Source organism: Phodopus roborovskii, unplaced genomic scaffold (assembly GCF_943737965.1).
Source record: "Phodopus roborovskii unplaced genomic scaffold, PHOROB, whole genome shotgun sequence".
NCBI classification, from domain to species: Eukaryota; Metazoa; Chordata; class Mammalia; order Rodentia; family Cricetidae; genus Phodopus; species Phodopus roborovskii.
In genome coordinates, this window is record NW_026126409.1 from 18227205 (window position 1) to 18252297 (window position 25093).

The 25093-nt window shown below is 38.6% G+C and overlaps 1 protein-coding gene across 1 annotated transcript in view; it reads left to right on the plus strand.

Moving 5' to 3' along the window:
• The first annotated feature begins 261 nt into the window (after positions 1-261).
• The window catches only part of LOC127220244 (phosphatidylinositol 3,4,5-trisphosphate 3-phosphatase TPTE2), a 34446-nt gene continuing 9614 nt past the window's right edge, over positions 262-25093 (plus strand). Inside the window, exons 1-16 of the mRNA XM_051181973.1 lie at positions 262-293; positions 813-866; positions 3038-3091; positions 4341-4406; positions 5946-5996; positions 7148-7309; positions 8721-8840; positions 10809-10908; positions 11015-11078; positions 11783-11847; positions 13768-13828; positions 14617-14698; positions 14814-14902; positions 17750-17811; positions 19725-19805; positions 23086-23191. Coding sequence (XP_051037930.1) covers positions 262-293; positions 813-866; positions 3038-3091; positions 4341-4406; positions 5946-5996; positions 7148-7309; positions 8721-8840; positions 10809-10908; positions 11015-11078; positions 11783-11847; positions 13768-13828; positions 14617-14698; positions 14814-14902; positions 17750-17811; positions 19725-19805; positions 23086-23191 — 1249 coding nt within the window. The remainder of the gene's footprint in view (positions 294-812; positions 867-3037; positions 3092-4340; positions 4407-5945; positions 5997-7147; positions 7310-8720; positions 8841-10808; positions 10909-11014; positions 11079-11782; positions 11848-13767; positions 13829-14616; positions 14699-14813; positions 14903-17749; positions 17812-19724; positions 19806-23085; positions 23192-25093) is intronic.

The window sequence follows — 25093 nt, forward strand, 5'->3', positions numbered from 1 at the left end:
CCTGTTTGAGATGGGGCAGCCGGGAACAGGAAGCAGGGGAGCCCATGGTGGGAAAGAACACAAGCAATAAACTCTTGATGCCCTTGTCCGTCTCTGGAGCTCAACTACCTGATGAAGCAGGTATTCCCAAACCAAAAACGTCATATACTGAAGAGCTTTGACTCACACCTGTGACATGCTTTCTGGGTGAAGTAACAGGAGTAAGAGGATGAAGGGGACATCTGGGAAACAAGATGTCAGGTCTGATAATCCAGATAAAGAATGAAGGGGACACCTGGGAAACAAGACATCAGGTATGATAAGCCAGATCAGACTCTGCACTGAATAGGATTTGAAGTAAGTTCTACCACATTGGTTCAGGTTCAGTAGTAAGAATGTTACTTACTTTTCTCTTGTTTGTTTTCTTTACTGTTTATTATTGTTTTTTGAGATGTAGCCCAGGCTGACTTTGAACTTGTGATCCTCTTGTCTTAGGTTCTCAAAAGCTGGAATTGTAGCAGTATGCCACAACATCCAGCTATTTCTCTCTTTAAACAAGACTAAAGTATTTATTAAAACATGAAACATCGTTTAAGGGAATATGATGTATTAGGTTGTAAACAGTTGATTTACATGGCAAATTTTGTTTTGTTTTGTTACATTGCTAGGGCAGTTACACACATTAGGCAGGTGCATTTCCTGTGGAACTACAGCACCTGCCCTACATGTGAAAAATCTTAAGGTTCAAAAATTTTATAGATGGGAAGATAATTATAATCATTAAATTGTAATTAACTTGAATTCATTTGAGTTTTTTTTTTTTAAATCTTTAGCACAACCTCAAGCGGATTGAAAACAGTATGCTCAACTGTGTCCACCAGTATACTGTAAGATATAAATAAATTAATATCTCTTTCTGTGCCTTTTCCTCTCTGTGTATAGCAATCCGAGACTGTGGCGTGTACTGTCAGGACCATGCAAGAGAACACAACTCTTTAGTACTCTCATGTTCTATCATAGTGAGCTTTTGTATGTAGGATTCTTTGTGCCTTAAATCGTGGCACAAAGAAGAGGACTGTACCAAAAGGGGGACCCCTCAATATTATTCATAGTCTTCCCTCTTAGTAACTAGCAGCCAAAATCCAGAGAAAAATATTGGAATGCCTGTGTGTAACAAAATAGTGGAGTAGGCCAAGAGTAGAGAAATGCCCATTTAGAAGTAAAAAGGAGGTCACAGCAGGCACTCTCAAACAATATAAAAAAAGCTAGTAAAACACAGCCATATCCTTCAGTTTTCTGAGCTTTGCCCACACGAGGCCATGCCACAGTCCTCAGCTACCATCATTTTGAAAGGATCTTCTGCCTCAGGTTTGCAATTACTGCCATATCTGAGGAACAGAAACAACTACAACTTGTGAAAAATACAATGGTGAGTGCACTTGAGGTTCATAAAAGAAGGTATCCAAAGACAGATGGGTACCTAAGGACTAAAGTAGATTTTTGATCAGTACAACCTTTATAAAATGCCAATGAGTTCTTTGCAAAATTAAAGAGGTAAGCCTGAAATAAGTATGGAAGCACAAAGGATTCTAAAGAGCTAAAGCTAGCCTAAGGACAAAGAGCAAAGCTAGAGACATTCTGTAATACCTGGTTCCAAGCGCTTGGCCAGAGTATTGCCATAAAATAGCACATAGACCAGTGGAGCAGAGTAAAACCCAGTAACAATCCGCATGCTATATCTAGCTGATTCGCAACAAAGGTGCTAGAAACACAACTTTGGAATGACTGCCTCTCCAACAAATTATGCTATGGAAACTGAACATCCCCATGCAGAAGAATAAGACTAGATCCCTCTCTCAACCTGCACAAAAATCAACTCAAACTGTAGCAAGGCCAGAAATTTCCAGGGCAAACACGTCAAGATATTAGTACAGGTGATGATTATCTGTAGAAGACCCCAGAGGCACAGAAAACAAGCTTGAAATTCTACAAAAATTATGTAAAGATGAAAAGCTGCTGGAATGGGCAAGATTACCAGCTGGTAAAGGTGCAGTCACCAAACATGAGCCCTGAACAGTTAAAGAAGAGAATTCATTTATGCAAGTTGTGGTCTGATCTCCACTCATGCTGTATTATACACACACACACACACACACACACACACACACACACACACACACACACAATTTTAAACAGTCTTAAAGCTCCTTCCAAATAATGAAATTATAGAGTGAAGACAGTGTATAGATGGTAGGAAATGTTTCTCAACCATTCATCTGACAGGAATCAATACTGAGAATATATAAAAGATCCAAGAAATAACACCAGTAACATCAGTTTTAAAATGGCAAACAATCTGAAGAGATCTCTTAGTCTACACTCAGGAAACAAAATCAACATATAATGAAAATATTCACATATTCATGTGGATGACTGCTCTATTCTCAATAGCCAAGATATACATTGAGTCTCGGTGTCTACCAAGAGATGAGTGGATAAAGAAAACTTGATATATGGATAGAGTGAAATGTTTTTAAACCCAAAAGAATAAAATTCTTGCATTCCCAGTAAAATGAACAGAACTGGATTATATTGTGTTGAGTAAAGTGGAGTAGGTACTGAAAGACAGGGGTCACATGATTTCTCTTCTATATGAGGAAAAGCAAGAGTTGATTTGCAAGCAGAATATGGTGGTTACAAGAGACTGACAAGGTTACTGGGCAACGGGTGAATGGAGGTTGGATGGACATGCTGAATGCATTCTGTAACTCCATGTGGGAATGTCAATAATGCATGTTAGTGAAAAATGAACCTAAAAATTGAACCCTATTGTATATTCAGCTATGAAATACTATTTTACATTGGGGTTAGTTTCAGTTTGAAAGAACAGTGCGTAAACCTTTATCATTTTGGTATACTAAATTTTAAAATTATTAAATTATTAAAAGTTAACAAGTTCATGAATGTCAAACGGTAATTATAGCTAGTTTGAACCAAAAAAATCTGTTTTTAGAAAATCATGTGCTATCTGACTGTATTTTTTAAAAAACTGTTTTAGCATTGCCTCATCCGATTTAACATCAGACATCCAGGAAGAAAACATCAACAAATGGTAAGATATTATATATATATTCAATGTATTGGGATGCACCAGAAAAGAAAGATACTGAGATTTGTGAAATTCAATGACAATAGAGATTATGATGTAACTTTTGAAAGTTCTCTTGCTATAGTATCTGTAGGTACCTTTCTGTGTTAGTTAAATGTAAGGAGAATTGCTTTGAACTCCTTATGTGGTGACTACCTGTGTGATACCACTAAACTAAAAGAGACAGAGACAGAGACAGAGAGAGCAGTCCTATTTGGAGCAAGAAGGGAGGTGACAGGTAAGGAGGAAGAAAGTGGAACCCTAAGCAGAAAAGAATCAAATTAATAGACCTTAACCCTGTTCTTCACGTTCTAGAGTTCTGTCTCTGTGTGGTGCTTGTGTCTCAAACCCATAGCCATTATCACAGAATAGTCCTTCTCTCAGACCTTAGCTATTTTAATACTATCCAAGGGCAAAAAAGTGCCCACAGTGGACGAAAGGTAAGAGTGTTGGAAGGACTTGCAAATCATGAAATTAGAGAGGGCAACACTTTTCACTACCTACACTTCCAAGATGAATTTTGAAATAATGTAGCCTCCAAAATGACAATACAGATAGTTTTAGATGTAGTAATAAAAAATGCACTTTAATCCTGATTCATTGGGTTGTTTTACAAGGCTGCAAATCATCTTTTTAGTGTACAAGGGTTAGTTTAGGTAAAAGTATATACCAGCTTCCAGACAACCAATAGGCATATAAATTTTAAGTGTTTAAGAACTTTATAAACTGTAGGACAACTGTGTATATTTCAGTACAAAATAGGTCTTTGAATTCACTCAGCCCTTAGGTGAGTATTTTAAACCTATAGTACTGATTTGAATACAATGACATCAGTAGTCTTTGACTGCTTTGTTAAAAGATTGATATATTCCATGTTGCAATTATGGTACCATCAAAGACTGACACACACACACACACACACACACACACACATATATATATACATACAAACATACATACATACATACATACATACATACATACATATATAGAGGGGGGGGAGCCAAGAAAGCAGAGAGGCAGAGAGACATTTGTAGAATTATGTCTTGGAATTATCCATCAACAAACAGTTATCTGAACAATGATTCTAAAAAAATTTTTGAAAAAGTTGTATCTCTTAGATTCAAGGGGTTCTAATTCAAATAAAGTTTTCATATTTCTGTTAAACATAGCAATCTCTAATGACATATCTTTGTATTTGTTGGTGCTAAAGCAAGTTAAAACAGATCTCCAAGTTCTATGATGGTGATGAATGTGTTGATATTCGCAAGTCATATTGGTAAGTGAGTTTGATATTTGAAAGAACCATTGATGGATCTCTTGTCTTTGGGGAAACAGAGCATGTACTGTGGAAAAATAACAAAAGAGAAATCGGAAAAATAACTCAATAATAACCAGTTGAATTTATAAGACAAGTACCATGCTTGGGCAGACATTTTTGTCTACTCCCTGTTTTCCTAGTTTAAAAATTGATAATGTTATTCCTTGGTAGTGATTTTGTTGCAGCATTTATTTAAAGAGAATTGTAGAATTCTATTTATTCTTTAACATTGGTCTTTTCTAATTTTTCCTGCATATCTTCTGATCCCCAGTTTATAGCTTTCTGTCTATGAGAAATGGTAATGAAAAGGAGCACATTTTGTTCATAAAAGCTGTCTTTACACTCACTGAGATTTTATTACTTTTTTATTTATTTCTGAATAATATTAACTGGGATACTTCCTATTGCACAAGTCTAATAACATTTATATGTGTTCTTTATAAACAAAACAATATGTTCTTAAAAATCACTTGTGTCCAAATTATAGATATATTGAGAATTCTCACTCTATTGGGTAGTCACTCATTGGCAAATAAAGATAAGTTGACTTCTTCTTCTTGTTCGTAGACCTGTAATTCCCTTCTCCTAACTCATTGTTGTGGCTAGTACTGCCTCCAGCACTGTATTGTGGGGATAACTAGCAGCCTGTGCTATCCTAATTTTAATGAAATTGCTTTGAGTTTTTCTCCATTTAGGACAGTGTGGCTGTGGGTTTGTAGCCTTTATTATGTTGAGAGTTCTACTTCTCTGGGGATTTTATCATAAAGCATGCTGGATTTTTCCAAAGGCTGTTTTTACATCTCTTGAAATAACCATATTAGTTTTCTCAAGTAGTTTGTATGACCTACTACATTGACTAACATGTATGTTGAACCAACCCTGTATTTCCAGGAGTAAGCCAACTTTGTCATGGAAAGATGATTTTCTAAACATGTGTTTTTATTCAGTGTGCTAGTACTTCACTGAGGATTTTGTGTCTGTTCTATCTTTGTCTGACTTGGGTATTAGAAAAATACTGGCTGTACAGAAAAAGCTTGGAAGTGCTCCTTTAGCTTGTATTTTAAAAAAGAAGCCCATTATTTTGTTGCAAGGACACAAAGTATCTCCAAGTTTTATGACTTGCCCAAGATCCTAATTTGCTAATAGAAGAATTGATATCAGAACACTTTTTAAAAACCACCCTTTTCCATCTCCGTGCCATGATGCTTTATTTGGTTGGTCCCAAACTTAATGTTCCCTTAAAGTTGGATTTGGAACTTTACATGCAAAGATATGTTACTAAATAGCCACAGCGTGGTGTTTTATTCAACATATCTTAGATAGGAACACAAAAAAAGCAAAAATATAAATATTTTAATTACTAGCAGAACATTTCAGTATACATCTTTTGAGGACTTTTACTTAAAATTTATATTTATGAAGAGATTTTGTTTTGCTAGATTCATAATACATGTTAATAAGAATATGTGATTGATTTAATTTTACTGACTTTTACAGCAACACGATTAAGGAAGTAGTGCTTTTCCTTGTATCATCAGTTGCCTTCAGGTATGTGAGGGTCTTGAAATGTAAGTAATTAAATATATATTACATTTAATTTTTAAAGTTTAATGAGAAATTACCTACAAAAAGCAAGAGAGAACAAAAGAAAAGAACATCCATTGTCAATGTGTTGCTAATAAGCTCATGTATCCATATTTAATGTGATCTAATATATCTTGGAAGTTTAATTAAGACTGAATAGGCCAGGTGGAAGTGGCACACACCTTTAATCCCAGCACTTGGGAGACAGAGACAGGTGGATCTCTGTGAGTTCGAGACCAGATTGGTCTACACAGAGAAACCCTGTCTCAAATAAACAAAAAAAAAAAAAAAAAAAAAAAAAAAGAAAAGAAAAGAAAAGGCTGAACGTTAAGATGTACAAAGAAACAACCTTTGCTCAAATCTAAAATAGTGGCATATTAGTGTTTTTCTACTATAAATGTAAAAATAAGAAAGCATATATTTGCTGACTCCCAAGTTAATATTTTAATTGGATTGGTAGTTGTTTAAAAACACACTTTAAAGTTGAGTTGATTCATCTCTGTAGTTTAGTGAAATAATTTATGAGGAGTTTTTTGAGACAATGCAAGAAGAGATTTAGGGACAGTTAAGAGTTCAATTAACCATGTGATATTTATGGAATTGAATTCTTTCTTTCTCATGTATCTGTCATGTGTGCAGAATCTATGTGGGAACCTATGAATATGTAATCATATGTTTACTGGTTAAAGTGATTTTTAAAGGGAATATATTATTCATATTCTTTTTTGTTGCTAAAGTACTAAACTTATTTGGATTAATGTGATTTTATTTATTATGATATACTTGTAAAAGCTTCTTATGAATTCTAGGCATTTAAAGGGTTTACACCAAGAAGCTTGTGACTTTAATTTAGATTTGTTGTTCTAGCTTGGAATGCTAAAGTGACATCCCTGCTCTATGTAGAAATCGTGGAGGGGCTTGGTACAGATTTTAACCACAGTTTTATTGGGTGAAAATGGAATATTTTCTTATGATGCTAAAGCAGCCTTGTTCTTTCTGGCACAGGACAATTTAGCGCTAAATGAGGACTTTGGAGGGGAGGCATCTGAGCATTAACTTTAATATTGTGTCACTATGAAGGCAACACTTCCACTCTCTTCATTTATTCATTTTAGAATATTTGGGATTATGCTGATCTTTCTGGACATAGTTTTTGTGGCTATCGATCTACATCTCGTTGAAAGCAAACTTTATATTCCTCTGGAATATCGTTTGGTTTCTTTTACTATTGCTTTGTTTTTCCTTGTGGATGTTCTTCTTCGAGTGTATGTAGAAGGGTAAGTGTGATTCTGCTTATTTTTTTAAAGTATAAAGCCATTTTTGCAGTGATATAAGAAGTTTTCTATAAGAATTGTCAGATCCGCTCAACCGAATGTTTCCTCCTTCATCAAAATGATTCTCCCTGTAGGTCTGTTCCACAGGAAAAGAAATAATCTAAAATCAGTTTATGTAGAACAGCTTTATCAGGGCTGTCGTTGTACCTCTATTCTACAACAAGGTATTGTAGATGATTTCCTCAATTGCTAAAGCTTAAAAGGGCTTCAAGGATGAGCCAGGCAACCATTGTGTCTATATGTGCATGATGAAAAGGAACATGTCTTAGTTAGGGTTTTTATTGCTGTGAAGACTCACATGACTATAGATAAAGAAACATTTAATTGCATGGCTCACTCACAGTTTCAGAGGATTAGTGCATTATTATCATGGTGTGGATCATGGCAGCATGTAGACAGATGTGGTGCTGGAGGAGTAGCTAAGAGTCCTCCATCTTGCAGGCAACAGGAAGTTAACTGAGAAACTGGGCAGTATTTTGTACATAGAAATTCTCAAAGTCCACCCCCACAGTGACACATGGCCAAACCCACTCCAACAAAGCCACACCTCCATAGTGATGTACAAATATTAATAGTGATTAGCTTGAATTCCAAAATGGACTTGATGACACACTAAAGAACACTTCACAAATAGTTTCTATTTCAATGTAAATTTTAAAATGTTAATTATAGTGCAGTACAGAAGTGTTCAGAGGCACCTTCTTTCCATAAACATCACAACAGTAAAACATACCTTGACCTTTGCTTTCTGGTTTTCTAAGCAGGTGGGTGGGTGAGCCATGCCTTGATGTTAGATTGCTCTGGAGGTCAGAGCCTAAGTTCTCCAGCTTCATTTTATTCTCAGAGCATCTCAGAGTGCAATTTCTCTCCTTTCCTAAGAGGTTTTTATCCTTGTGCCCCCCTTTTTTTTTAATCTAAGGATAGTCATCCACTGCCCGGTTTCTCAGAGTCTAAAAAGGACTCTCTTACCATTTTCCTCAGTGGTGTAGCCATTGATAAGACAGGACTCTTTTTTTTATTTTTGGTGAACTAGTGAGTATATTGAGGTAAATTACAGGAGTGTGACCAGCTTGGGCACCTCTACCCCATCACAGGTGATAACTCTCAGAAGCATCTTGGCCAGGTCTCAACTCCAGCCGACCTCCACACCCCACAAAACACATAAGCTTGGGACAAATTTATATGCAGGTGGCAGGGTGGACCCAGTAAGCCAGTAAGTGGTTAGGATGTCAGGTGAGGTCAAGACAACCCACCAACTTCTTCCTGAGAGTACCGATAGGGCTGAAGATAGAACTTTTCATGAAGATGAGATGAATAACATGTGCTCTGAAACTCTCCCATCTCCCTGCTCCAGGAGACAACAGTATTTTTCTGATTTACTGAACACCCTAGATGCCGTTGTTATTGGTGTGACTCTGCTCATTGCCTTCACTTACATATTTTATGACAAGAAGTTTCTTAGAGACAGTCCAAGGTATGAAACATATGGCTTACCTCTCAAAACTCCTATTTTGTTTCTTTATAAATTTATTTATTTTTATTTGCAGTGGTGTTTTTCAGGCATGTATGCCTGTATGAGGGTGTCAGACTTGTAGTTACAGACAGTTGTGAGCTGCCATATAGGTGCTGGGAATTGAACCCAGGCCCTCTGGAAGAGCAGCCAGTGCTCTTAACCACTGAGCCACCTCTCCAGTCCCCCTCTCTTGTTTCTTTTGTTCTTTTGGGTTGTTTCCTTTGTTTTGTTGCATTTCCCCTGATTTTATGTAATATTTTAACTCAACTCTCTTGATTGTGCCAGTGAAATGTTTATATAAATTTCCATGGACTTTGAAACTAAAACATGTTGGCACTGAGGGGTACATTGAGAATATACATACTAAGAATCTTTAGCTAAATAAGAGAGAACAAACAAAGGGGAAAAACTAGACTTAACTCCTCTTATATCAACTTTAACTTCGGAATGTTATGAAATTATCCATAAATTCCCATCTGTGCTTCAATCCCAAATGATATGAAGTTCTGCAGTTCTGGCATTTCCCTATAACCAAGAGAGTATTAAGCACGTATGTAATTTGAGTGACTCCAATTAAAATCTCTAAAGAGTAGTAAATATAGCAAGAGACAATGTGGGCATCCACGGAGAGGAAGTTTTGCAGTATAGTTATAGTAGGAATGAGAATGCTGGTAAAGTCTGAACTGTGAGGGTCTATTAGGAGAGTTTGCCCTTAGCCCTTACTTCTTTCTTCCTGACTTCTCCTCTCCTTTTTTTCCTTTCTCCACCACTTCTGCCTCATCTTTACTGTGGCAATGTAGAAAAGAAAGATATGTGTCTAAAGATTGGGGGGCAGTTTTACTCATTTGTCAAATAACTGGTTTCTTTCTGTACCCAAACTCCCTAGGACTTCAATCTAGGGTTCAACTAATTTTGTTGTGTGTTGGAAACAACCTGAGCAACCTTCAGTTGTTACCTAAGAGGCACTGAATTAGTGGCTCTGGAGTGTGTTACCCCACTGATTTTTTTTCTTTTTAAAAAAGACTTATTTGTTTTTATCTTATGTGTATGGGTATGGATGTTTTGCTTGCATCTATGTATATTCACTGGATGTGGGCAGGGCCTGCGAAACCAGAGAAGGGCATTGGATCCCCTGAAACTGGAACTGCAGATGGTTATGAGCTGTCATGTGGGTGCTGGGAACCAGACCCATGTCCTCTGCAAAAGCAACAAGTGCTCTTAACTGTGGAGCTACCCCTTCCCTCCCTACCCCATGCTTTAAAGAACTTTACAGACCTCTTCCAGGTGTCTGGTTCATATGGCTTCAGATTAAAGACCAGGGTTTCAGAACAGTAGTTCTCTACCGTGGTGTTTTTGATGGTAAGAGAAGCGCTGGCTAGCACACTTGGCTAGTATCTCCGTCTGTTTTCTGATGTGTCATCATCAGTAGTGATCCTCTGTTTACAATATAAGTAGCACCAGCAATGTAAAATACACACACACACACACACACACACACACACACACACACACGGGAAGAAAAGAAAAACTCTTGGTATTAAACCACAAAGTCTGAGTCTGTCTTTCCCAAACTTATCTCCCAAGCATTATTGACATTTTTGATAATTCTAGAAAAGGATGCCATTCATGGTGAAGTGTTTACCAGTACTCCTAGCCTGTATCCACTCAATATAGTATCAACACCCACAGAACAGTATGACAGTTCTCTAGACAGTTCTCTAGACAGTTCTCTTCAACATAGGGGTAAAACAACATTGTCCTGGTCAAGAAGCACTGTTCCAAGCTGAGTACAGAGCCACAAGAATGGCTCAATTAAAGCAATTTTCAGTCATGCTCAGGGCCTTGGACTTGGTATAAGTATAAGTATAAAAGTGTTTTTTTCTAGCAAAAAAAATGGTTATTTAAATTTTTATCTACAAATTTGCTTAGATTGGCAGTTTTATTCCGACCTCTGTGGCTTCTTATTCTGGTAAGAATTTTGCAACTGGCTCATCAAAAAAGACACCTTGAAAAGCTGACTAGGCGGCTGGTGAGTGGCAGCATATGTCTGTTTCGTGTTTCAGGTTGTAGATCTGTATATTATGTTCTTTCTCCTGTTGATTCATGTTTCCCAACTTTATGACTTTCCAATGCAGGTTTCAGGGAACAAGAGACGATACAAGAAAGATGGGTTTGACCTGGACCTCACTTACGTCACTGGTTCGTGAAACGTGCCTTCGATATTGTTTATAAAAAGTTTGCATTTTGTATGTGAGTGGTAGATGCTCCACACTCTTTTATTTCTGCCGTGTTATTTCAAAGCATTCTTTATATAGGAGTACACATGTCATTGTGGTAGTGTGGACCTTTGCAATGGAAGTGTCTACTTATGTCCCTTCAGACCAGAACTGCTTGGTTGTGGTACAGGAGGTGGGGTGGGTTATTTTCAGCTGGGGTTTCATTTATTCAGCTCTGGTGGTTACCCTTGGTCTCAAGGATCCCAGGAGACTTTTCAGTCATCTTACAGCTCTAGAAATTGAGGCTTCTACTCTGTTGGTCTCAGATTTCCTAAGTCAAGTGTGCTGGACAGCACTCTGACAGTTCCTGTTTTTACTGGGGTGCAGGCTGTTTCCTTTGATTTGTTAAAAGAATTTTTACTCATGAGCTGCAGGTTTAGGCCGACAAAAATCTGTGGCCCATTGATGAACCAATTGAGTCTTAGATTCACTGTGCCAGTTTCATGGTTATTATTATATTGGATAATTTAGTGTATCATATCATTTTGATTATTCTTAGAATGTGTTATTTTTCCTATCCTGAATGTTATTTTTATTGAAAAAGGAGTTTTGTTATATAGAAATGAAATTTGTATGTTGTGTCATCTCTATTATGATATTCATTATAGCCATGACTTTGACTTCCAGAGCGTATTATTGCCATGTCATTTCCATCGTCTGGAGGGCAGTCTTTCTATAGAAATCCAATTAAGGTAAGGCTGTTTCCATAGCAAGTGCTCAGTGCTCAATACTAACAATGTCAATATACTTCTAAATGCTATTCTTTTCACAAAAACTCATGTTTGATGGTCATCAATTTGCTATTTATAAGCTACTCTAAAATTTTCCTGGCTTATAAGCACTGTTTTTTCTATTTTTAGTTGTGAGCCCAGCCTTTAACAGCCGAGCCATCTCTCTAGCCCTAACCACTATAAACTCATGATACCATGGCTTATCTGCTTGTATTGTGCGGAGCTTGGTGATTGTAGTGAATAAAGCCAGGACTGGCTGTCTCAGCTGGAAATTCAAGAACCTGTGAGCTACCAAGTCATCTGAGGATTTTCCAGTCCTCAATATCTGGCTTGGTGGCTCTATATGATATCTGTTTTTAAAATAAGACTTCTGTTCAGCCCAAGCAGGCCAACGTTCAGCCTTTTTCTCATATGGCAATGACAAAAATTACAAAACTAGCAGTCAAGTGAGGCTGCCAAGCCCCTTAGTACACATGCCTAAGACTAGTGTGATGTGGTTGTCTCTGCCATTCCTAGTGAAACAAATAAATTACAAAGCCAGGCTTGATGAAAGAAAGGGAAAATACGTTCTATTGTTTTAAAAATAAAAAAGATTTTTAAAAAATTGCCTGTATGTATACTGGCACATCAGAAGAGGGCACCAGATCCCATTATAGATAGTTGTGAGTCACCGTCACCATGTAGTTACTGGGAATTGAACTCAGAACTTCTGGAAGACCAGCCTGTGTTCCTAATCTTTGAGCCATCTCTCCAGCCCCCAACAAGTACTTTTTTTTTGTTTGTTTGTTTTGTTTGATTTGGTTTTTAGAGGCAAGGTTTCTCTATAGCTTTTGGAGCCTGTCCTTGAACTCACTCTATAGACTAGGGTGGCCTCCAACTCACAGAGAACTGTTTGCCTCTGCCTCCTGAGTACTGGGGTTAAAGGTATGTACCACCACCCACTGGCCACTCTACCTTTTGATACTTTTGCTGGGTATAGTAGTCTATACAAACTCTTAGAGTTTGTAGAACATCCATCCAGGCCCTTCTGTCAATTTTTGAGTTTTCATTGAAAAGTCAGGTGTTGTTCTAATGGGTCTGCCTTTATATTTTACTTGGTCTCTTTCCCTTGCAGCTTTTAATATTTTTCATTGTTCTGAACATTTTGTGTTTTGATTATTATGTGTAACAGAAATCCTTAAAGGTCTTAATAATAAAAGCCTGGAGTCAGATAAAGGGGAAAGTACTGAGAAATCAGAGATATGAAAGAGCAAAATCATAGACACCTTACCTACTCAACTTCCCAGCCAAAAAGAGACTGAGTTCCTGTCTCCTCCCGCCTTATCACTTCCTCTCTCCACCCAGCCATATCACTCCTTGTCTCTCTGTACAGACCTATGGTTAGCTATTTGCCAGCTCTGTCCTAATCTTCAAGCGAGCTTTATTTGTCAGAGTATAAATAAGATCGCACCACAATTATAATCATGGAGAATTTCTTTCCTGGTCACATTGTATCCACTCTCAGGAAAGAGACAGTGAAAGTGACACTAGGATATACAACCGCAATACTTTCTCCCAGTAGCCTACTTCCTCCAGACTATCTCAACCTCCAAAAGGCTCTGTAACTTTTCCAGACCACACCACCGCTGGGGACCAAGTGTTTAAACATGTGAGCTTATATAGGGGCATTCAATTCAAATTATGGCAAAGGCTAATATGACCTTCTTTATTAGCAGGTCACATATGATGTAATATCTACATATCTTCACATTCAAGGAATTTTCACTAGAAGATGCCAATGAGAACCAGGTGAAGCCATAGTAACCATTTTTGGTTACTCCTGGTCTCTCCACTCTTCTGGATGACACTGGAAATGTAACATTTGTGTCTGTCTTTCTCTAGGAGGTTGTGCGGTTCCTTGATACCAAGCATCCAAACCACTATCAAGTCTACAATCTATGCAGTATGTATACAACTTACTTTTGTGTTACTGTAGGTAGAGAACAGATTGGTTTTGCTGACTCCTCTCTTACATTTCATTTACTCATAAGTATTTAGTGGTGGAGAGTTAGAGTAAAGCTTCCCATTACGTATTTGCCTCATGTGGTAGGAAAGTTAGCTCACCCAGCACAAAGTACACTGGGAGGGATGCATAGATGATGGTCCTGGAAGGAAGGAACAGGCAGAGCAGAGGTGAACCGTGTTAGGAAATGTCTGTTCCAGGGTCAGGAAATCTTTATTTCCTTCTAAGTTACATTGATGGTGTAAACATTAGCAAATCTGTTCTCTAACCCACCTAGAGTAGGTTGTGATGAGGAGAGAGCACTGAATTAAAATAAAAATGCAACCTTTTGATAATATTATACCTCACTTTACCACCCTGTATCTAGTGATTTGTTCAGTGCTTCTTATCAGTTGGCCATTCTTAGGAGCTGGCGTCTCTGTCAGATACATTTGTCTCTGCTCTGTGCTTCCTAACACTGATGACGATGCACCAAGACATTACTAGAAAGCTAAAGGTGAAGCTTCCTTTTAAAATGAATTTAGTTTGCCTGAGGTGAAAAGCCATACTTTTTTTTTGTAATGCTAAAAGACAGGTTTTAGAGAAAACAGAAAACTACTTTTGAAGACAGATTTTCTAATTGAAACTTTAAATCTGTCCATAACTATCATTGGCTATGTTGCTAGGCACAGACATATGACATATTATTATTTATTTTCAGATATATAACATTTTATTATTTATTTTAGGTGAGAATTCTTATGACCCAAAGTACTTTCACTACAGGGTCCGCAGGGTCATGATTGATGACCATAATGTCCCCACCCTCGAGTAAGTCTTACTCCACATTGACAGTCCATAAAGGGCTAAATGCAGTGTTCAAGAGAATTATTACTTTGGAAAAAAAAAATTTTAATTGAATGAAAACTCTTCTTTTCGAAATCAGGGAAATGTTGTTGTTCTCCAAGGAAGTAAACGACTGGATGGCTCAACACCCTGAAAACGTGGTGGTGATTCACTGTAAGGGAGGAAAAGGTAACACTGCCTTCCTTTTAATTTCCCTCTCTGAAAAGAAACATGCATGGGAACTAATGCTATTAGCCATATTAATCACTGACACCTTAAAATAATTGGCTTCAAGACAGAAGGAAATGTAAGAGGAAAGGAAAGGTTATAGCAGGAATGAAGAAATAACGAGGGTGAAGGAAAGGGGAGAAAAAAGTTGGAAGGTTGGGAATGTTTTCCCTTGCTTACGAAACATTTGGATTATTTTACTCTTGATTTGACAATGTAAGTCTGTTAAAATACCAATGGTATTTTATCTTTAGTATAGAATGACACTTTTTATTTTAAGACTATTTTTTCTTTTAGTTGACAGTGATTATATATATATTTACGATATGCATTATATTTTGTAGTTGTATCTATTGTGAAGCAGCGAATGTAATTAATCAACATATGCATCACTTTGTCATACTTTTCTTATTGTGGTTGTCACTTTTCCCTGATGACCGGTGATGTTGAACGTTTTTATATACCTATTTCCTTTTGGGAATACCTTTGGACTCTTCTTTGCCTGTTGGTTTTATTGTTTTGCTGTTATTTGTTTATAGAGAGATTTTTTTTGTTCTGTTTCGGTTTGTTTGTTTGTTTGTTTGTTTTTCCTTGAGGTAGAGTTTGGATATTAGCCCAGCTGGTCCTGGAACTACCTATGTATTCTAGGAAGTCTCCTTCCAAATACTGAGATCCCAAGCATAACTACTAAACTTGTCACTGGTTTGTTTTAGAAAAGAAGTACTCTTCTTATTTTAAATGTATACACTGTATTCTGATAGTGGTCCCCCCATCTCCTCCCAGACCCTCCCCACCTCTCTACCCATCCAACTCTGTGCCTTCTTTCTCTCCATCTTTAAAAAGCAAACAGGCCAGTTTTTGAAAGTCAGAATAAAAGAAAAAATAAAAAAGAACAAGAAACACACTCACAAACAATGCCTGCACAAAACTGGAAACTGTAATACACAAATAAAGTAAGATAAAAATGCCCATGCACGAGTTGGGTGGTGGAGGGACTATCCCTCCATGGGGAATGTGCTCCCAACGTCTTTTCGTGCACCAGGAATACATCATATCACACACACACACACACACACACACACACACACACACACACACACACCATGTACATACACACACTCGCACACCACACACCACAAACACATATACACTTACATACCACATATACACTCTCATACACACATACAGAATACACACACACACACACAACATATACACACACCATACACTCATACACCACAAACACACATTCACACTCTATACCACACCACCCACACAGCTGTTACAAAAGGAAGCCAAACCAACCAAGTGCTGCCCAAACAAATTTCCTAGGACTCTAAGCCCATCTCAAGTGCCCAGCTGGTGGAAATGACACACAATTCAATACTGAAAAAAATGTTCCCAGTGAGGTGGAGACAACTTAACCAGAAACAGTGGCGACAGTGCATACTGGTAGATACACCTAAGCTGTCCAAAACTAAAACATTTAGCAAATGAATAACCTCCAACCAAAGTACTTTTCCAGACAACTAGGCCCAGGATGGAGCCAATTCAGCTTCTCCCAAACCCAAACTCCTTTTTATTCAACCAATAAAGCATTGAATCAATGCCACCATTGCTTTATAATAAAGCATTCCTAGTCTCTGCTTGGACATCCCTTGAGTTCCAACCATAAACTCAGCAAGCCACTAGCAGTTGAGCTGAGACCCCTTTTATTGGTATATTTAATGAGCTATTCCCCACCCCTGGAAATAGAGGGTTGTGACTCTTGGGTCAGGTTCTTTCTCTTTGCTGGCTTTGCCACACTGTCACTGGGATTTGAGGATCCTGCTGACGACCCAGGTCTGTGCAAAGCCTTTGAAGAAGACAGATTTGAATATCGACCTCAAATCTTTATCTCGTCTTTCACAAGAAGAGATGTTCATGGGAGAAAATAGTGTGTGTGTAGGGGGGGGTGTGGATGGATGGTGTGAAGGGAAAATCCATGCCCTGGGCCTCCAGCATCAGAGCTGTAGTGACTTTGGGGACAGTCCGGACTACATGAAACTAAGGGTAAAATTTTCTAAAATAATTGAGAACCCTTAAATGGAAGGAATAATAGACATCCCAGATGCTAGATGGGATTGTGGGTGTTTTGTTTATATCAGTTACAAAAGTCAGGTCTGTAAGTAGGTGCTTCAGGGTTGAGGTCCTGATTGTCTTTGCTTCACTGCAATGTCAGCATTAGACTAAAGAAGAGTCCATGAGTTCCAGGTATAGCCACAGAGCAGTGATCTTGCCTACTTCTGAACTTAAATACTTGGGACAAGCACATTTATTTATATAAAATGCATTTTAGGTATTTCTGTGCATGGTGTCAGAAATTGACCTTGGGATTTCTTCCTCAGTTGCTTCTCACCTTAAAATGTATTGCGTGTTAATGTATGTGGTGTGTGTGTGTGTGTGTGTGTGTGTGCTTGTGTACACATGCCATGGAGCATGTGTGGAAGTCAGAAGATGATTTTAGGGAGTTGGTTTTCCCCTTTGAGTTCTAGGAATTAAACTTAGCTCATGCAACAAGTCACCTTTATCCACTGAGCCGGTTGGCTGGCCAGCAAATCTCTGGATCCCGACTCTACTCCCCAGTGCTAGGGTCAAGGTTGATAACTGTCACAGCAGCTTTTTATGTGGCTTCTAGGATCTGAATTCAAGTCCTGATGCTTCATGTCCATCAAGAACTACGTCATCTTCCCAGGTCCTCGGAGGGAATTCTTAAAGCAAGCTCTGTGATGAACAATGATTCTTTAAACAGCCTTCTTTTCTTTCTAGGAAGAACAGGAACCATGGTTTGTGCCTGCCTCATTGCCAGTGAAGTAGTTTTAAATGCAAAGGTATGAAAAGCATCACTGTGCTTCTCTTGTGGACTGCATCTGTTTATTCTGGAGCAGCACTATGCTGTGATGACTCTGAGCCATGACTCATGGGAGTTAAACTGGAAAGGTGGTTTTCAGATCCACCTGGGTCTGTACTCCCTTGTCTAATGTGCAATTGGAAACTGACTTATCTCTTGCCCTGGGCCAGGACTAGACTGAGGTCAAAGAGACACAAAATCTAACAGAAGGTAAAACACTTCAGTAATTAAGACTTGTTACATTTTAGTGCAATATTTTAAAAACAAAAAGTAGTACAAAGGTCATGATATGTGAAATACCAAAATTTTAATATAGGTAGGACGTAGTAACTGCAGGGTTAAGGTAAGTTAAGGCACACTATGCAAATGTAAAAAGGCTCAGTGGGTTTCCTGTGCTGCCCCTGACCCAGCATGCCATACTGGATCAGGAAGATCTCAAATTCAAGGTTAGCCTGGGCTATAGGAGGAAAATGTCAAAATGTTCGCCCTACCCTCACTACCAGTGACATGACTTCTTCCCAAGAGTAATGTCAAGATTAATTAAATAAGTTCCTCCATAGGACTTAAGCATCTTTACAGTTGGTAAGTCATTAGAAATATTATTTTCCAACTCACAACAGCATAGTATTGTCCATGCTTAGTCAAAGTCAGTGTGTGGGAGATGTCTGACCTTGATAGAAATGTCTGAGGAGACAACCTGGGCTCTTTCCAGAGCCTTAAAAGTATTATTCCTCCCTCCCTCCCTTCCTTTCTTTCTTTCTCTTTCTTTCTTTCTCCACCGTGTGGGTTCTGGGTGTCAAACTTAAGTCATCAGGTTTGGCAGCAAGCTCCTTTACCCACTGAATCATCTTGTTTGTCCTGTTTACACATTTTGAAATCGAATTCTCTCATTTGCCTCCAGAAGCTTGCTGGTAGTTTAGCATTTACAGGACATACTTACTACTTACAAAAGCTCTCTTTATCTCCTCTACAGTCTGTAGAAGAAAAGCTTTGGCTTCCCAACATATGCACTTCCAGAATCCCACTACCCTCTCTATTTTTATAGCTGGACACATAGGTTTTGAAAATTTGCGTGTAGTCCCAGGGCTGTGGGTGATGCAATGCTTGCCCTAGGGCTGAGCCAGTTGGTCTAGTGCCTGGGGGCCAAGAACACAAGTGAAAGAAAAAAGGGGGACAGTGATTTTTAAATTACAAATCAATAATTAATGAGCACTAAAATCAACTTAATGGGGGGGGCTAGAGAGATGGTTCAGTTGGTAAAGGGCTTGTTGTATAAGCATAAGAAACTGAGTTCAGAACCCTAGCACCCACATAAAAACATGGAATCATGTGTCTGTCCATATCTCCAGGATGAGTGGGTAGGGCACTGGGACAGGTGCTTCACTGGAGCTTGCTGGCCATCCTGCCTAATCAAGTCAGTGATTTCCATTGGAGAGATGGGGAAATGGATTCTGTGGGTAGAGAGCTAGTTGCTGGAGCATGAGGACCTGAGGACTGATTCCCAGCACCTATGTAAAAGCCATGCCCACACTGTGTGTGTTCCCATGCTCTGGTTACCCCAGCACAGGAGGGTCTGTGGCAGCAGGTCAGGCCAGTTCAAAGGGTTTGCTGGCCAGCCAATCTAGCTGAATGAGTGAGCTCCAGGTTCAGTGGTACCTTGAGTTAACCCACCTGGCTCCCTGACTGGAGTCTGGCCCATTTCTTGTCTGTAAAACTGAAGATAGAAGGGTTGGAACAGATGCTTTGGTAGCCTTTTGGTGTGTTTATGAGTGTAGAGAAGTCCCTGGTAGCTTTCTAACTGGGCTGTTTGGGGTAGCCTCTACCCAGAGACTGCCTGGAGCAGGAAAAGCAACAGCACATCTAAACCATGCTGTGTTGTCCCCTTTCCTGTAGGAAAGCCTTTACTTTTTTGGGGAGCGGCGAACAGATAAAGCCAGCAGCTCTAAGTTTCAAGGAATAGAGACCCCTTCTCAGGTAAGGACTCTGTTTTGAGGGCTCTGCGAGAAGGGAGAGACACTTGTTGTAGCCAGTTAACAGTGCTCAGATGTCCTAGGCCAGGCTTTGTTCCTCCTTGAAGCTGAGAGCCAGATGCCAAGCCTTGTGATCTTCCCAGAACATTCTGCCTTACACTTTATATTTGCTATTGTTTCTAGAGTTCAGGAACTGGTTTGCACTCCCAAAGTATGCGGGTCCTGACCTGTAACCATCATATAAAGTCTACTTCAAATCCCTGACACCTATTCACACACATGACAAATCAATCCCTGAAGAACATCACAGGAAGTGTTTCTGGATGATTCACGTGAGAGTGTGTGTGTGTGTGTGTGTGTGTGTGTGTGTGTGTGTGTGTCTATATGTCTCTATGTATGTCTCTGTGTGTCTGGCTATGTGTGTGTAAATGTCTGTGTATATGTCTCTCACTCTGTGTGTGTGTGTGTGTGTGTTGTTCTGCATAAAGAGAAAAACATGACAGTAGTAAGGGGATAGGGACAGAGAGAGGAAGAGAAATTGTATTTTAAAGAATAATAAGCTAGGCAGTGGTGGTATATGTCTTTAATTCCAACGCTTGGGAGGCAGAGGCAGGTGTATCTCTGAGTTTGAGGCCAGCCTGGTCTACAGAGTGAGTTCCCGGACAGCCAGGACTACAAAGAGAACCCTGTCTCAAAACACAAAACAATAGACAACCAGAATGAAAAGGAAAACTAAGTACTTTGGAAAACACTATTACAAGTCAGCCATGGTGGCTCATGCCTATAATCCCAGAGTGAGGCAAGGGGATCTCAGTTTTGAAGGTTGCCTAAATAAAATCTAGTCTCAAAAAATATTTATTACATATTAGAAAAGATTGTATCTCATATGTGTGTATTTATGTATCACATTTAATTCTATATATTAACTATTGTGTAATATATGCTATTGCCTTTTTTCTTTTGAAAACAGTTTATTATGGAATTTCCTAAACATAGTGTACTAGGGATAATTGTTGGTGCTATGTGAAACATGTGATGCCGTGGTTTAAAGGTGGGAGGTTCGGGCTCATGGTCAATCGCTCCCTTTCCTTTGTCCTGAGGGAGGCAGTAGGTGAGGGAGCCAGACCAAAGGCCTTAAACCTCAAACCATAACACACACACACACAAATGGAGTAGACCACTTTATAGTCGCACACCACTTTAGCCATCATTTCAGCCCACCGTCATTCATTCTTTTTCTCTCTTTCATTCCTTTTTTAGTTTTGCCAGACAGGGTTTCTCTGTGTAACTGCCATGGATGTCCTGGAACTCACTCTGTAGACCAGGCTTGCCTTAAACTCACGGGGATCCACCTGCCTCTGGCTCCTGAATGCTGAGATTAAAGGTGTTCACCACCACCACCTGGCCATCGTTCATTCTCTACCCAGTCTCCTGTGTAGAGACAATAAACACAAATGTCCATTCTTTCTTTCCCTAAACCTGAATTATTTTGACAAAATTCCAGCCAACAGATCATTTTAACCAGCAAATATTTCAGTATAACGTCTGACATAATACCTTAATATGGGCTGGAGAGACAACTCAGCCATTAAAAGCTAGGCTCGCAACCCAATACATATATTCTTAATATCTACAAGATATGGTGGTTGGTATATACCTATAATCCCAGTGCTCAAAGGCAGAGATGGGTGGATCTCTTTGAGTTCAAGGAGACAAGCCCATACCAGACTTAAAGAATTCCAGGATAGCTAGGGCTATACAGAGAAACCCTCAAAGCAAGCCAAAAACCTTCTTAATACCATTTACCAAGGCTGTCAGTGCAAGGACTCAACTATGGGTTTGGCAAAGTCATGGTTAGAGTACCCTTTGCTGGGTACTAATGGCCTTAGCAGTTGGGTAGTGGTACTTACACACCATCACATTCTATGACTTTTGGACTACTCTACTGGCCATATCACATCCACTTCAGAGTTAAGTACTTACAGACCCTTTCTTATAATTGTCATTTCTTTTTTAAAAATTAATATTTTAGGTTAGCACACAAAGCAATTGATTTCATCATGATGTCTTTATGCATGTGTCATATTTTGTTCCCATTCACCCCTGCCCCTTTGCCTATTGTCCTCATCCATGATCTGCCACTCTCTGGCTCATTTCCTTCACTCCCTCAGTATTCCATTATTCTCTCTGAGTCCCCATTCCTTTAAGATCTCTGTCCTCCCATGATGCCCTTTCTAGTTTCATGAATTATATGTACACACACAAACGTATAAATACAAACATGTACATACACATTATATATAATTTTGAATTAGATTCTTTATAAAAACATGACAGACTCAGAAAGACACGACTTCCATTTCCTTCCTTGTATGTATGTGTGTGTTTGTCTGTGTGTGTGCATATGTGTTTGTCTAATGCATACATGTGAATGTGCAGGTACCTGTGTTGTGTGCATTCATGTAAGGCCAGAAGAAGGCATTGAGCATCTTCCTCCATTGCTCTTTACCTTAGTGTCTTGAGATAGGCCTCTCATTGAACCAGAAGTTTGCTATTTGGGCAAGGCTGTCTAGCTGTCTAGCTAATGGATAAACTCCAAGTTTACTGAGAGACCTTGTGTCAGAATAATAAGATAAATCTATGGGAATTCTAAGCCAGCTTGGTCTACATAGACAATTCAAGATCAGCCAGGTCTACATGCTGATATTTTATCTCAATGATGATGAGTGTCAATGATGACAATGATGATGATATTATGATGATGATGTGATGATGATATTATGATGATGGTGATGATGATATGATTGTGGTGATATGTGATGATGATGATGTGATGATGATGATATGATGATGTGATGATGGTGATGATATGATGATCCAAGAAGATAACCAGCACCAATCTCTAGCCTTCATATGAGCACCACATACCCAAATGCACACATACAAATATATATATATATATATATATATATATATATATATATATACATAGCCTCCAGCATGGGCAGCCCATACGCAAGGATTGGCTCCTTTCATATTAGTTCATTCACCACAGCACCCAACTCAGTATTTTTTCTCATTAGATATTGAGTCATTAGACAACATATATGAAATATGCCCAACTATGTTAAAGTATCCTGAAATTGTTTCCTCACCATAACTGTATCTGACAAATTGTTTGTAAAAGGGGAAGGTGGGGAGGGAGAACAAAGGGGGACAGGATTAGTCATGCTGACTTTAGACTTTTCATTCTCACTTTAATTGAGGTTTCTGTTGCTTTGCAGAATAGATATGTTAAATATTTTGAAAAACTGAAAATTAGCTACCAATGGACTCTCCCTGCAAGAAAAATACTCATGATAAAAAGATTCATTGTTTATTCTATTCATGGTAAGTGCTTTATTTGGAACTAAAGGCCTGGGCAGAAGGGCCTCAAACTCACAGTAGTTGTGGCAGCGTGCACAAGATTAATGCAAGCCCAAACCAGACCAAATCCCAGCGTGAAGAGGAAGGTTGGGCATGAAATCCTATGTCCAGCTGAGGAGCCTTTGGCAGTTGATAGCTTCTGGGAGAAGATGAGTCAGTTTTCTCTGAGAGTTTAGCCTCTAGTAAGTCAACCACATTCCAGTGGAAGACCACACATCCAAGAATATTTGGGAACTACAAAGTAGTCTTGATGGGTTTCAATTAAAGAACAAATAGATACAAAGTAAGGGGGCATGGAAGGAGAGAATCTGGGGGAGTTGGCAGCAGAAGGTGAATATGATCACAGCAGGTTATATGGAATTCTCAAGGAATGAAAACAAATGTTTTTAAAGAAGCTCCTGTGTTGTTGGCAAAGGAAAAAATAGCTCATAAGTCAGTACTCATAGAGATATTCTGAGTAACACACCAAATAATACTGACATGTGTAGTCTTTGACACTTGCTCAGTTATTCAGAAAGAAACCTTTAAGATACAAATTAAGGCTGGGCAGTGGGGGCACATGACTTTAATAACAGCACTTGGGAGGTAGAGGCAAGAAGATCTCTGTGATTTTGAGGCCAGCCTGGTCTACAGAGTGAGTTCCAGGACAGGTTGGGCTGTTAAGTAGAGAAATCTTGTCTCACAAAAAACAAGAGTAAAAATTGTTTATTAAAAATTTAAAGAATACAAATGTTATAATAAATTCATATTTCTTCCATTGCCTTGACCTGATACCTGATCATGACTCCAATTTTCCTCAATAGTTTCACATTTATTTAAACCCTACGGAGACATTGTTTATTTAAAACCATAAAGTTTTATAGATTTATTCAAAGACCAGAGGAGCTAACACACACAAACAAGTCCATGGAAGTCTAGTAGGGCATTTCATGGGCTTGATTTGAAATTTCAACTTAAGGCAGAGGCCTTTAAGCACCCTCTAAGGAAGATTCTTTAAGAAAACCTGTGGACAGAAACATGAGCTTCTGACCCCAGTCTTAAAAGACTGCTCCAGATTTACAGAATAGACTTCAGGAGGCCTACATGTCAGGGTAACATTATTATAGCACCCATGGCAACAACCAGTCTTGTTTTTGAATAAGAATAGCATTCCGTTACAAACAGTTTCCTGCCAGCCTGGTCCATTGCACATCAGCCCCAAATAACACACATAGATGATATATTAGATATAAATCTGTTGGCCTGTTACTAGTGTTTCTTATTGGCTAGCTCTGTCTTAAATTTTAACCCATTTCTATGACTCTAAGTATTTCTACATGGTCTTACCAAAGAAATAGTCTGGACCTCTTATCCTCTCATAGCCTACATCTTGACCTCTTTCTACTACATCTCCCAGAATCCTCCTTGTCTCCTAGTCCTGCCTATCTTGCTTTCCTATTGGCCAACATTGGGCTTTATTCATTAACCAATAAGGGAAACATATTTACAGAGTGACATCTCCCATCAATATTCCCTTAAAGAATCCGGTCAGAATAGAAAGGGAATGGAAGGAAAGATGTAGACTTGAAAATAGACAACATCCATCTATGCTGTTGTTCAGGATTCTTGGCACCTTCCATTGCCTTTGAGCGATTTTGTAATTTTTTTACAATAAAATTGATAATTACAAATAATCTGTCCGTAGAAATATTAGTTAGTTGTGTCCAGTAGCTTGCACTTAATTATAAGTTCAGTCATATGCTACCTGCCTGTTCATATGTGGCACTTTAATAAACCTATAACATTGTACTTCTCCTCTTATCAATTAGTTAAACACAAATTTTGGAAAAGTTCAAGGCAGTGATATAATATGAAACTATTTTTGTA